The sequence below is a fragment of the Terrapene carolina genome, unplaced genomic scaffold (assembly GCF_002925995.2).
Source record: "Terrapene carolina triunguis isolate 2854851 unplaced genomic scaffold, T_m_triunguis-2.0 Scaffold234, whole genome shotgun sequence".
Taxonomy (NCBI): Eukaryota; Metazoa; Chordata; order Testudines; family Emydidae; genus Terrapene; species Terrapene triunguis.
Window position 1 is genome coordinate 16938046 of NW_020664585.1, and position 13098 is coordinate 16951143.

Genomic DNA, 13098 nt, shown 5'->3' on the forward strand with positions numbered 1-13098 from the left:
TTTTAGAGATTGTCCTCCAAGAACTTCAAAGTCTTCATCATCTCTTTGGCCACATACATACATGCAAACAAGCAGAAATACTAGTCACATAACCTCTCTCTAAATCTAAATCTCTAAATGTTAATAGGAAAAACACTGTCAAAAAACGTTCTTGATACTTTCAAAGCAATCACCATGTTAGCCTATTGTTCCGTAGTCTGGTAATCAGTAAACAGGATGCAGTTCATTTATGTACATTGTTCTTGGAGAAATTTCACCATCGCCAATGCAGCTCCACCAGTGAGAGTGCTAGCACTGAGAGAACACAGGTTTATAATGATGTTTTTTCCACCATACTGAAACATCATTGTGGAAAAAACACTGGAGTCCTATCTTCAGCAGTGTTCCCACTACCGCCACCATTATTGGTAGTGGAACCATGGGGGATTTCCCCAAAAAGGAAGTTTTTAAGCAGCCAGAGAAGACAGTAAGGCAGGTAGCAGGATTCGGTCTTAACAGACATGCTACAAAGAAATATGGAAACATGGAGACTGAAATATTAGCATTTCATGGACTTCTGGCTGGATGTAGAAGTCCTGAGACTACCTTTGGACGCAGAAATATGCATCCAACCATTTATAGGGTTGCTATCTTTAATCTGGCCTGAAACTAGTCTCTATTACAGGGGTGGGCAAACTGTGACCCGCAGGCCACATCCAGCCCACGGGACCGTCCTGCCCGGCCCCCGAACTCCTGGCCCGGGAGGCTCGCCCCCGGTACCTCCCTCGCTGTTCCTCCTCGCCCACAGCCTCAGCTCACTTGCTCCGCCGCCAGCGCAATGCTCTGGGCGGCACGGCTGTGAGCTCCTGGGGCAGCGTAGCTGCAGAGCCCGGTGGTCTGTGCTGCGTGGTGGCGGCGGCAGCAGTGTGGCCCGGCTCTAGCTGGGCGGCACGGCTGTAGCACTGCCAGCCACCGGTGCTCCAGGCAGCCCAGTCAGGGAGCAGGGGGCATTGGATAGAGGGCAGGGGAGTTCGGGGTGGTGGTCGGGGGCGGGGATGTGGATGGTGGTCAGGGGGAAAACATGGGGTTGAATGGGGGCAGGGGTTCCGGGGGGGCAGTCAGGAAGGAGGGGGGGTTGGATGGGGCAGCAGGGGGCAGTCAGGGGAGAGGGAAAAAAGGTAGTTGGATGGGGCAGGGGTCCCAGGGGGGCCGTCAGGAATGAGAGGGGGGTTGGATGGGGTAGCAAGGGTCCAGGGGCAGTCAGGGGACAGGGAGCAGGGTTGTGTGGATGGTGCAGGGGTCCCTGGGGATTGGTCCTGCTTTGAGCAGCAGGTTGGACTAGATGACCTCCTGAGGTCCCTTCCAACCCTGATATTCTATGATTCCCAGAGGGGCCGTCAGGGAACAGGGTGGGTTGGATGTGGCAGGAGTCCTGGGGTGGGGGAGGCAGATAGTAGGTGGGGGCCGGGCCACGACCCCCTCCTCTAACTGGCCTCCATACAATTTATGAAACCCGATGCAGCCCTCAGGCCAAAAAATTTGCCCTCCCCTGCTCTATTAGCTCTGCCCCTTTTAATCATGGCTTTCTTCCATTCACACACTGACTTGGAGCCAAACTACATTGAGTAAATGAGTGCTGCTCTCTGAAAGATTGATAACGAAACACCTCCATGTCCCAATAATATGACCAATTATATGGCTGTAGTACTTGAACTTAAATACTGTGCCAACAGACTCTGGTGTCAAGAGTTCTGATTCAATGCTACATCTATATGCTGGACATTTTAAGACCTAAATAAACATCAATTCACACCAAAACAAAAATTACTGATTCAACACTCTCATTCTCTGAAGTGACTGGAACAAAAGAAAATAACAAAAATATAGTTGCCTCGGTGATTTTTTTAGGTCAAGCTTAAGAAGAGTAAAAATGGAAGACATAAAAGTAAGGAATCAGACACCAAACTGTAGGAGTATGGAAACTGATGGGTACAGCCTATATAACACTTTGCCTGACTCGTCCAGGTGTGCTCAGGTAAAGTAGGTGTCTCCATCTTTCCTCAGAGTTTCTAAGCCTTGGCAGATGGTCTTTTCTCCTGCACTTCCTTTTAGAAATGATTTTTAGATTATAATGGAAGATCAATAATATTCTTCTATGTGAAGCAACAAAGTGCGACACTGGCAAGACCAGGTGCCTGCTTATGCCAAGGTCCCTGTGTCTCAATTGAACACTGACAAATACATAGCTGGAATCAGTCTGGCTCACTTACATATTCATATTGTTAAAATAGACATTAGAATTAGAATTATTGTGTTTAGTATTTAGATTTTATTGAATGCTTGTGAGTTGCTGCATGCATTTAATCTCATTTATAACATCTGTATCCCATATTGTAAAGTAATATTTGAGTGGTTGTATTGTAAGCCTCTGTTACTGTGTAAATCACCAGACAGGAGAATTCAACAGAAGACATTATGTCCTTCCCAGCAGGAAAGGTTCATCGGCACCAGACAGACTATTGTGGGACGTTAAAGGGGACAAAAGACATTTGTTGCGCTGCCTCCCATGAAGCTGAGTCATGCAAGTGGATTCTTCCCATCAGCTGAGTTTGCAGGTCAGAGTACATGGCAAGAGGAGGATAAAAACCCCAAACAAAATGAACTTGCTATCTCTATGCTGCCTGAGCTCTAGAGGGCAAGGTTTTTTTAGGCATAAGCAAGAGATCCCCAGCTGCTTTACTTGGGTAAGCCCTAAAGGACATAGAAGCTTTTATTATCCATAAACTCTGTATCACCTTATGAAATTTAAGATTGTACGTCATTTGTGTACTAACATTTACCTGCTTTACCCTTGCAAATAACTAATTTCCTTTTCCTATTTAATAAATATTTATATAGTTTATTATAGGATTGCCCACAAGAGTTGTCTTTGGTCTGAGATCTAAGGTGCAACTGACCTGGGACAAGAGACTGGTCCTTTGGGACTGGGAGTAACCTGAAAGTAACCAGAATATTGATGTGTTCCTTGGTGTAAGGAACCAACTATCACAAGGATATGCTCACCTGGGTGGCAAGACAGACTGGAGTACCCAAGGAGACTGTGAGACTCCATGTTTAGAGAGACGAAGTGCATGGAGTAATATTTTTTATTGGACCAACTTCTGTTGGTGAGAGAGACAAGCTTTCGAGCTTGAAGAAGAGCTCTGTTAAAGCTCATCTCTCTCACCAACAGAAATTGGTCCAATAAAAGATATTACCTCACCCACCTTGTCTCATATCATATCCTGGGACTAACATGGTTACAACAACATTGCATACTCCATGTTTAGGTTATTATAGTGCCTGAAGAGCTTACCCTTAATAACTGGTTAGTAAAATCTAAGTATAGAATTCATAGCCAAGTTGGGGTTTGTGCTATGGTTCCTAACATTCTGCCCTGAGGTTGGTACTCATGCTCTCAAGTCACTGCAGTCAGCATTACAGAAGGTAGAAGGGGTGCATTTATTTTAAATATGTTCGTACAGACCACATTCCCTGGGATAACATGTATCTCATTTAGAATAGCTGTGAACTATCTATCCCAAGGTCTTATTTTAAAGAAACAAAGAGGGCTATCACAAGTAAATGAGTCTGATGGTATGTCTACACTACCCACTGGATCGGCAGGCAGCGATCGATCCAGCGGGGATCGATTTATCGCGTATAGTCTAGACGTGATATATCGACCCCCGAGCGCTCTCCCATCGACTCCTGTACTCCACCGCCGTGAGAGGCGCAGGCAGAGTCGATGGGAGAGCGGTAGCAGTCGACTCACCGCGGTGAAGACACCACGGTAAGTCGATCTATGAACGTTGACTTCAGCCACGCTATTCACATAGCTGAAGTTGCATAACTTAGATCGATTCCCCCTCCCCACCCCACCCTCCAAGTGTAGACCAGGCCTGAGTGTTTAACCAAAAAGCAGGGATCATATTTTAAGAAAATAAACACTTCAGTTGCAAATGCAAGATATGCGCCTGCAAGCAAGGAATTGTGCTTACAGCACACACAATATACAAGTAAATGCGCAAAATGCAATTAATTTGCATGTACAATTTAGGTCCTCACATTCTTCAAAACTAAACCCTTAAATTTTTTTGCCCATGACCATTAGGTGACCTGAAGTGCAGAAATCGGGAGAGAAAACTATTCTGCAGCCAGTCTAAATATTCACTTTCACTTTATTTCACTGTTTTACTGCATACTGGAAGTTCTACACAAATACTAATTTTTCCTACAGTAGGAAAGAAGAGATTCATTGTGAGATCTCTACTGATATATCATACAGAAATGGATACATGTATCGTTTAATTACAGGTTTTGTAATGAATCAAAAAAGAGAAATTTATTACAATGTATCCTTACCTCAGCCTCTTTCTGCTGGAGGATCCTATCCTTGTCTACAACTTCTTCTTCAACAGGCCTACCAAACACAAACACACATCGTACAGTGTAGGCATGAAAAAGGAAAGTATAAGACAGACATGGAAGAGAAAAAGTACACACAGTCTCTGAGAATGGATTCAAGGTTCACAGTTTGGGCCATACAGAAAGAACAAGATTGACTGCATGCTTTCTTACAAGGGAGTGGATGAGGAAGACTTGTTGCTTTAAGAAACTATATTAAGCAACACATTATATTGTCTAGCTCCTTCAAATTTCTTCCCAACTAATTTTCTCACTCCCATCTTCTCTTTCTCCTACTGTTTCATACAAGATCTTTCCTGCACTCTCATGCCTTATTCTTTTATTTACTGCAATTGCCATCCCTCCATGGTACCACTGCAGTAATAAAACAAAGCTATGGCATAGATACAATGATGTCTATTTTCTTTCTTTTTGAAAATAAATGTTTGAGTAATTAATAAGCATTTCAAAGTAAAGCAGGGAGAGGAATAGGTTGTCTGTCATCAGGAAGATGCAACACCAACAGATATGTTCCTCATACTAGAAAGAAACAAAGTTTATGAAGGGCACAAACATTTATGAAGAATAAAGGAAGTGATATCAAATGGGTTTAATTATAGAATGGTAATGAAACACGCTAAACTGAAATAAGGAAAAGAGGAAAGGAAGTCTATTCAAGCTAAGCATATCTATCTAGCTGTATATCCAATTATTACTGAATAAGGTAAAGTAAAATAGAAAGCTTAAAGAAAATATATTCCACAAAACCCTTGGCCAATGTGTCAGTCTTGCACTTAAAAACACCATCCATCCTGAGCATCACAGGCTGGGTCTCCATTTAATACCCCAGTTCCTTAAGCTTATTATTTTTGTAAGGACTATTAAAGGGGGAAAACCCCACTATATTTACTAACCACTGCTTCTCTATGCATTTTTAGGTTAAGAATGAGGGGAGGAGGAAGGAGAAAGGGTATGCAAACAGGACCAACCAAGCCAGTAATTCGTAGCTGTGGTATTTACCTAGCTATCATTCTTTATTAACTGATCCCTGTTAAAGTTATTTCCAGAAATTCTCTAACGGTGCATTTCAGTGCTGCATCTCAGAGAAGAAATGGTGAGCTAATGGGAGAAGATGGCAGGGAAAGAGAATCTGTCCAATGGCACAAGTGAAAAATGACAGAATCAACTGAAGCAAAGCCCAAAGGAGCTCATACTCACTTGCCAGTGCGTTTTAATCTCTCTGATCGGAAGTTCTCATAGTGCAAATCTTGGGTCACTTCCTGCAGGTCCTGCATGTGCGTTCTGGAACAGGTAAAGGGTAAATATTTTACATTTTTTGCCAAAGCGTTAATCACCCTCTTCAATGCATGGTTTCTATTACAAAAATCACTATATTTATTTGGGACTAAATCCTACATGGAAACAAAGGCCATGTCCTCGACCCACTTCGTTAACTGGAACATTAATACCCACACCACATTTTTTTTTTAAATGGGGCTTAAGTTTCTCTCTTCCTGAAAATTACCTTCAAAAACAAGTAAAATTCTGCTTTCTATCATTGTCCACTACTTCAGAGGAGTTGTTTGCAGTAATCTCCAAATTGTAGTAAGCCTTGCCTTTGCATTATGTTTAGTATTCAAGAGATATTTTAGAAACTATGTCCTAAAATACAGTTTATAACTTCAGACTAGGTAGAGCTCCTTAGCGTTTCAATATCCAAGAACTTTCAACTCTCATAAGAACGTACATCAAAGCTGACCACCAGAGGGTGATCTCTGACTAGCAGAGGCTCTACTTATTACACCAGAAATCTGCACTGAAACTGAATTTCCAGTAACAGAACGTTACCATAACCACCTTTCATTTAAAAAAGTTACATAGCTAAATTATACACACAAGGTATACTCATAAATCGGGTTTATTGTATTTAAGTGGCACTTTCTAGATTGTCAGGGCTTAAGAATTAGTCTATCCTGACCTCTATCTTTAGTGTATTTTAAAAATACAAATCAATGAGAAAAATTTAGTCTTTCTGCTGCAACACTACTTAAAAGAAACCCTCAAACTTACAAGTTACACTCTGACCCATCAGTGCATGAGGGATATAAAAAGACAGAGCGGTACCAGTGAACACTATACAATGTGAATCACAGCAAACAAGGGTAGATTTTTTGAGGGTGTGGAAGTAAACTGAGCACAGCAGTACAGATCAGTGAACTGGAAGAAAAGAGAGAATGATTCTCCATGAGTAAACTCCTAAGTAAGTGCTATCAAACAAGACAGAAGTTGTAACAGGTTAATTTTAAAGCACACTGCCATCATTCGTCACAAAGTTGTAACAGAATAGTTGTCAGCCTGTCAAACTGTAGACCACTCTTTCACTGAAGGCAATAAACACTTTTAAAAGCTTTCTGACCAAATTTAGCACTGAAAGCAAGGGAAGAACAACACTGGCTTCAGACATGTCTAGTGCAGGGTGATGTGCAAGCTCCCCCTTATATGCAGCTATGCCAAGGCAACTTAATCTATACCTTCAATAGCCCTGTGCTATTCCATTACTGGACCTCCACTGAGCAGAGACTGCTAGTTATGTCCAATATGAATTTGGATTGACCTTAGCCCCATAAGTATCTGTTACAATATGATCAAATACACTCTTTATGAAAAAGCATTTGGGGACATCTAATTCATGGAGTGAGGTGAGGGGGTAGTTATACTATTATTATGCTATCTGAATTAAATAGATGCAACAATTCCTTTATAAAATAACATTAACAATGATAAATCCAAACACACTGTCATGGGCTATGATTAGTATTTGTAATTTGTACTAAGGTAAAGCCTGGAGGCCCTTAGGCATCAATCCCACTAGCTCTTCTGCACAGGTGGACACTTGCACACCCAAGGAGCCATGTGCAGGACAGTGGTCCACGTCTGCTACAGGAATCTTTAAGTATTATAAAGATGCCAATGAACATCTTAGAACATCATTAAACTACACCGCATGGAAATAAGCAAAAAAGTGAAACGCCAGTCTAAGTAGACTTAAACTCCATGGTAGTAGATAATGTTTTCACCCCTCAGCTAAGCCTTCTTGACCTGTGGAAAATTTTCTTTATGCTCCAAATTTTATTAATAGCTTAATTAGGCCCAAGCAGGGATGCTACAGATAACTGATCAACTCTTAAAGTTAATACAAACAGCATTTTTTTAAAAACCCATCACAGGTAAGTAAGAGGCAAAGAAGTCTATCACATATACTTACTTGTAATAATAACATAGTTAAATGTATAGGCTGCATTTTTGTACATCATTTTTCCTTGCTATGGGCAAATGTGTCCAAAAATAGAGAAAGCAAAAGTAATATGGCTAGAAAGAAATGAGGTCTGTGTACATAAACGAAAAAAATCACTCAAGGGCACCTCCTGATTCAACAGACACATAATGCCAAAGATTAAACACATGCCTTTACTTACACCAGCATTGTGCGCAATTTAAGGAAGTCATTGTGCTCTGGATTCTCAACCTCAACCACTCCCCACGGATAAAGACGACCTCGGATTTTTTTTCCTTTCACCTCAATAAGTTGGTTGGACCCAATAACAGCAAAGGGAATGCTAGCCTAGATGAGACAACCGAGCAAAAGCAATATAAGTTCTAGAGAAGCATAGAAATACGTTTCAGTATTGAAGGGAAAAGGCAAAAAAATGTGTTACCAAACCAATGTGACTTAAACCGTTAGCATCAGAGAACAGAACGTTGCCTAATCCTATACCCTATGCTGTACATAACTCCTCAGTATTAATAACTGTAACCTTGTTGTGATCAGTTTTGTCTTCACACCTGTGTAAAGGAAAATTATTTACAGGTTGTTGGGTTTTTTGTTTTCAGTTAGAACGCTTATTGTTTTAGGAGCTTTTTGCTTTTGTTGAAGCACAGTTCACACGTGGCCTGTCATCTGACATAAATGGCCCATGAAAATTTGCCAATTACAGTTAGAAACAGGAAGAGAGAGTTAGGATGATGGATAACATAGATAGCTAGAGACATTCACAGTTTAAGGCACACTGTAAAGTGTTTATGGAATGATACCTGTAGCACAGACATGAGTGACTGAAATAAATTAAGATCTTCATTACTAGTGGACATCTGCTTACATTTTAAAAAGTCAAAATCTAGCACAATTGGACTTCAGAGAATCCAAGACTGGAATCAAAGGGAGTATTTGCAAGGTCAAGATTGAAGTGTTTTACTAGAGCTGCATGGAAGCAGTTCATGTAATATTTGGTTCTAAGGAGGACGATCACTCAGTGCTATGAGGATAACGTCACACATTTTCAACAAATACATTATAACTGAACATAATATCTGTGAGAATCCTGTAGCTTTATAAAAACTAGTTAAAATAAAATGATCAGTCTTTTCAAATATCAAGTGAAGAACTCACCTTCAGGACCCTGGTCTGTTCTTTGAACTCCTCATCTTCATCAGAGTCTGCATCAGGCAACTGGTAAATCCTAATGCCATGCTCAGCAATCTCATCCAGAACCTGAACGATTTTTGGGGGCGGGGGGGGGGAGTGCACAAGTTGGAAAGAGAAAGATAACAATCAAGTTTCTATCTGGCTAGAGACCCACTATAGGTTTTAAGTAAGATATATTTGATGTACAGGTCTGCCATCCAAATTCTCTTATCCCCAGAATAGGAAATTCAGAGTAGGTTTCCTACTCTTAAATAGCTTGACCAAGCAACAAAGTAAGTCATTAAAACAATTTACATTTGGTCTTTGGTTTTGTATACTTGCCCACCTGGCGGTTACCTGAAACTGTTTTAGCTTCATTGGGAGTCTGTTTCTACCTTAAAACTTCCATTGTGATACAGTGTTGTTGTAGCCGTGGTCCCAGGATATTAGAGAGACAAGGGGAGTGAGGTAATATCCTCACCCACCTAGTCTCTACCTTAAAACTGTATTTTCACATTTTATCTCCTGTCACTAAATGGAGGCTACCTGGACTTTCAGTCCACAAATAGCTTAAGAAGGATGGCACAAAATAGATAAGTGTCCATTTAGAGAGCAGTAGGTTTGAGGTATAGGAAACTAACAATTGGGAAATAATTGCACAATCTTGAGAAGGCTGGAGGAAATCCATATTAGGCTTTGTAGGACTCTCTCACACAAATTTCATTTTAGCCTGACAAAATTACGTCTCCATACTTGAAAGTACTGAAGGGTTTTGTTAATTAATGTAGGTTCTCATTTTGAGCAGGGTAGGAAAAGCATACTGATGCAGAGTGTCAGAAATAAACTGAAAGAGTTTCTGAAATTAACTTTCACTGAATTATTTACAATTTTAAAAAGCCAAGGGCTACAAAATTACAACTGGTTAAATATGAATGACAGCTCTGCCCCCGTTACTCAAGGAGATCTAGGTTTGGGACATCAAAGTGCATGGTAAGATATTCTCAAACTCATTTTACTGTATGTTTATATCATGCTGGCACCCAAATAAAACAATTAAGCTTAAATGTGAACAAGCTGATTCAAATAGTTTCTAAATTCAGTAGTTTATATGACAGATCACTAATTCAAAGTTTGAATTAAAAAAACAAACATCCTGCTGTTACCAGGCCCTTAATCAATGGATTTGAACTTAACTTCACAGAATTCAGTTTAACAACATACTAAAGTTGGAACACATCCCTTGCTATGGATATTAACAACAAAAACTAGCACTGTATTCTTGCACGCATCTTTACAGAGCTTAAAAGAGGCATGTTACCTGCCTCAGAGAGTTTACAATCAAAGATAAACATGGGTCTTAAAGACCAACAAAGAACAGCGGCATTGAAGAGATAGCAAGGAGTTAAAAATAATATTAGCTGTAAAGCAAATCATTAACATAGTTGGAATTGATACATACAGTACTGACCTCCCTCTGTCTGGGAAGCAGGAGCAGACAACATTCAAGTAACAGTCAATGGTAAAAAGCAAGGACCAGAAGTGGATTTTGAGGAGATATTCATTACTTACAGCTTCAAAAAATAGCAAGCACAGATCATAATGTGTGCATCCATTACGTATTTTATATGCTATGTATTCAAAAATGGAACAAATGCTAAATTAAAGTTTTATATCACCTAATCTGTAACTGTAATTTAGTCCATGTCCCACTTAGAGGATTTTGAATTACTTTCTTTCTCCATTTTAACAGCAAAAGATATCCACACACAATTCTCCTTATTGTAACTAATGTCTGGGATTAAGAAACACTAATCTGTACTTCTGTATACATACTTTCCCTAATGAAATCACTGCAGGGGTAAGCAGCTAGCTTAACTCTAGACCTCTGGCAGTTTCAAAAGGTGATACTATTTAATTTTCCCTTCAAAACAGAAGAGAACACTTCCATTGTGATCCTCTAAACTATAAAAAAAGGCCTGAAATGAGAATTTCCTCCTTCTATACCATTGAGGAGATTCTGTTCATATAAAAGAAAGTGTGGCTGTTCTTAGCATCACTGAAAAGAACATTAAGCTCTTTGGTGGAAAGTCAGCATTCCATCTTCAAAGTTATCTTGGATGCTCTAGATCAGTGGTCTCCAAACTTTTTTGATCGCGCACCCCTATCAGTAAGAATTTTTGAGCACACACCCCCAATATATGTATATTTATTTATGTATAAAATATATACATGTACTACTATACTAATATATTATGTACATTATAAAACATACACAAAAATAGAAATTAAAAAAGGATGAGATAAAGATGAAATAAACTATTTTTAAAATATTTTTTATTTATTTTATTAACGGTACAAAAAACCTTTTTTAGTGAGAGCAATGTGTTTGAATATGCTTCATTATTTCTGAAAATCTTGGTTTAACACTGCGATATAGCGATTTGAAGGTCTGGATTAGGATTAGGGTGCGGGAGGGCGCTCAGGGTGGGGTGCGGGGTCTGGGCGGGAGTTAGGGTGCGGGAGGGCGCTCAGGGCTGGGGCAGGCAGGAGGTGCAGAGCACTTACCTGGGGCAGCTCCTGTTTGGTGCAGGGGGTGTGCAGGTGGCTCTGCGCAGGGCAGCACTGCTCCCATGGCCACAATTCTGGGAGCTGCCTCCTTCCCCCTCCCCCAGGGCCACATGGAACGCAGGGGCTTTAGGGGCTGCAGGGCCCTGGGCTAAGGGGGCACCGGGGCCCTGGCCTGCAGCTCTAAAGCCCCTTTCGGAATGCGGCCCTGCGAGCACGGGCCAGAGGACTCAGGAGGAGCAGGGGCAGCCGCGTGGCCGGAGAGAAGCGGCGCTTTCCCCTTCAAAGCGCCGCTTCTCTCCAGCTGGCTTTGAAGGGGAAAGCGCCGCTTCTTTCCGGCCGCTGGCTGTGCGGCTGCCCCTGCTCCTTCATGGGCCAGAGGACTCAGGGCCGCATTCCAAAAAGGGCTTTAGAGCTGCAGGCCAGGGCCCCAGGGCCCCCTTGGCCCAGGGCCCTGCAGCCCCTAAAGCCCCTGTGTTCCGGGTGGCCCTGCCTGCGGGGGTGTGGGGGGGGCAGCTTCCCCACTCGCTTGCTCCCTCCCTCCTCCGGCCGCCCTTTTTTCCTCCGGCAGCGCTCCTTCTGCCGTGCCCCCCAATTGATCGTCTTGCGGACCCCACTTTGGAGACCATTGCTCTAGACAACCCAGGAACTGGAACTGTAGAAACTACCTAACTGGTATTCCAGTGGCTGCATCTACCCTAGCAAGTTAGTGTCTGTTTAAAATAGCAGTGCAACTGCAATGGTTAAAGCCCTAGACCAGGCTAAGGCCTCCACAATGTCAAGAAAGCAAGTTTTCACAACACAGTGGTAAAGACACTGAAGTCCTGTCCACATAAGTGCTTACACTTTAATTAGCACTGATGTAACTGCACCAGTGTTGAAACAGGTACTAAAATAGCTAGTACAGATGCAGCTACTGAGTCCACAAGAGATCTTGCTGTGGAGCCTGCATCAATATCATTTGTTCCTATGAGTTTCTGTTATAATGGTACCCAGTAAATCTGTTATAGGAAACGCTCTCTCATGCTACAGCTTGTATAACCCAAGTTTAAATATCTTTTAAGCCGTCTGTTAATCCAGGGAGGGGGCTGGGGGAACATGTACAAGAGTAACCCTTGTGTATGTACCACCACTATTCCTAGGATCGTTTTCAATGTAAAATATAATGAACCTGAAGCCACAGCACCTCTGCAGTACCTACATGGAGGTCCCCATACAGGCAACCTTCTAAACTTTTAGAAGAAAAAAATATGCTAAATAAGCTATATGCCACATTTTAATAACAAAATCTGAATATCTAAAGGGTTATGTCTTGGGTTTCACATTTGGAAGTAATGTTAGTTTAGAAAAATTGAAGTACAGCTTTCAATTATTTTATTTATTTTTATTAGAAAGGGGGATTTTAAGTAAATTTCATTTTAAGAATCAAAACTACCTGAAGACCACAACAACGGAGCAACTAGTTAAGAAGAAAAACATTTTGATAGGGGAAACATTAGCCCCATTTCAACATTAGCCCCATTATATATAAAATATATAACAGCAAGGGATACTAGCTTGGAGCCATATAAATCTAGAGGTTAGTACTGTTTTGGAGAATGCAATTAATTGGAGTTTACAGTGTCACCTAATGATGAGACATGCAC

General features: G+C 41.3%; 1 protein-coding gene across 1 annotated transcript in view; it reads right to left on the reverse strand.

The window, feature by feature from the left end:
* The window catches only part of LOC112103947 (septin-2), a 62627-nt gene that overhangs the window by 22665 nt on the left and 26864 nt on the right, over positions 1 to 13098 (reverse strand). The window contains exons 8-11 of the mRNA XM_024195941.2: positions 8873 to 8974; positions 7902 to 8047; positions 5644 to 5727; positions 4384 to 4441 (exon numbers count right to left, since the gene is read on the reverse strand). Coding sequence (XP_024051709.1) covers positions 4384 to 4441; positions 5644 to 5727; positions 7902 to 8047; positions 8873 to 8974 — 390 coding nt within the window. The remainder of the gene's footprint in view (positions 1 to 4383; positions 4442 to 5643; positions 5728 to 7901; positions 8048 to 8872; positions 8975 to 13098) is intronic.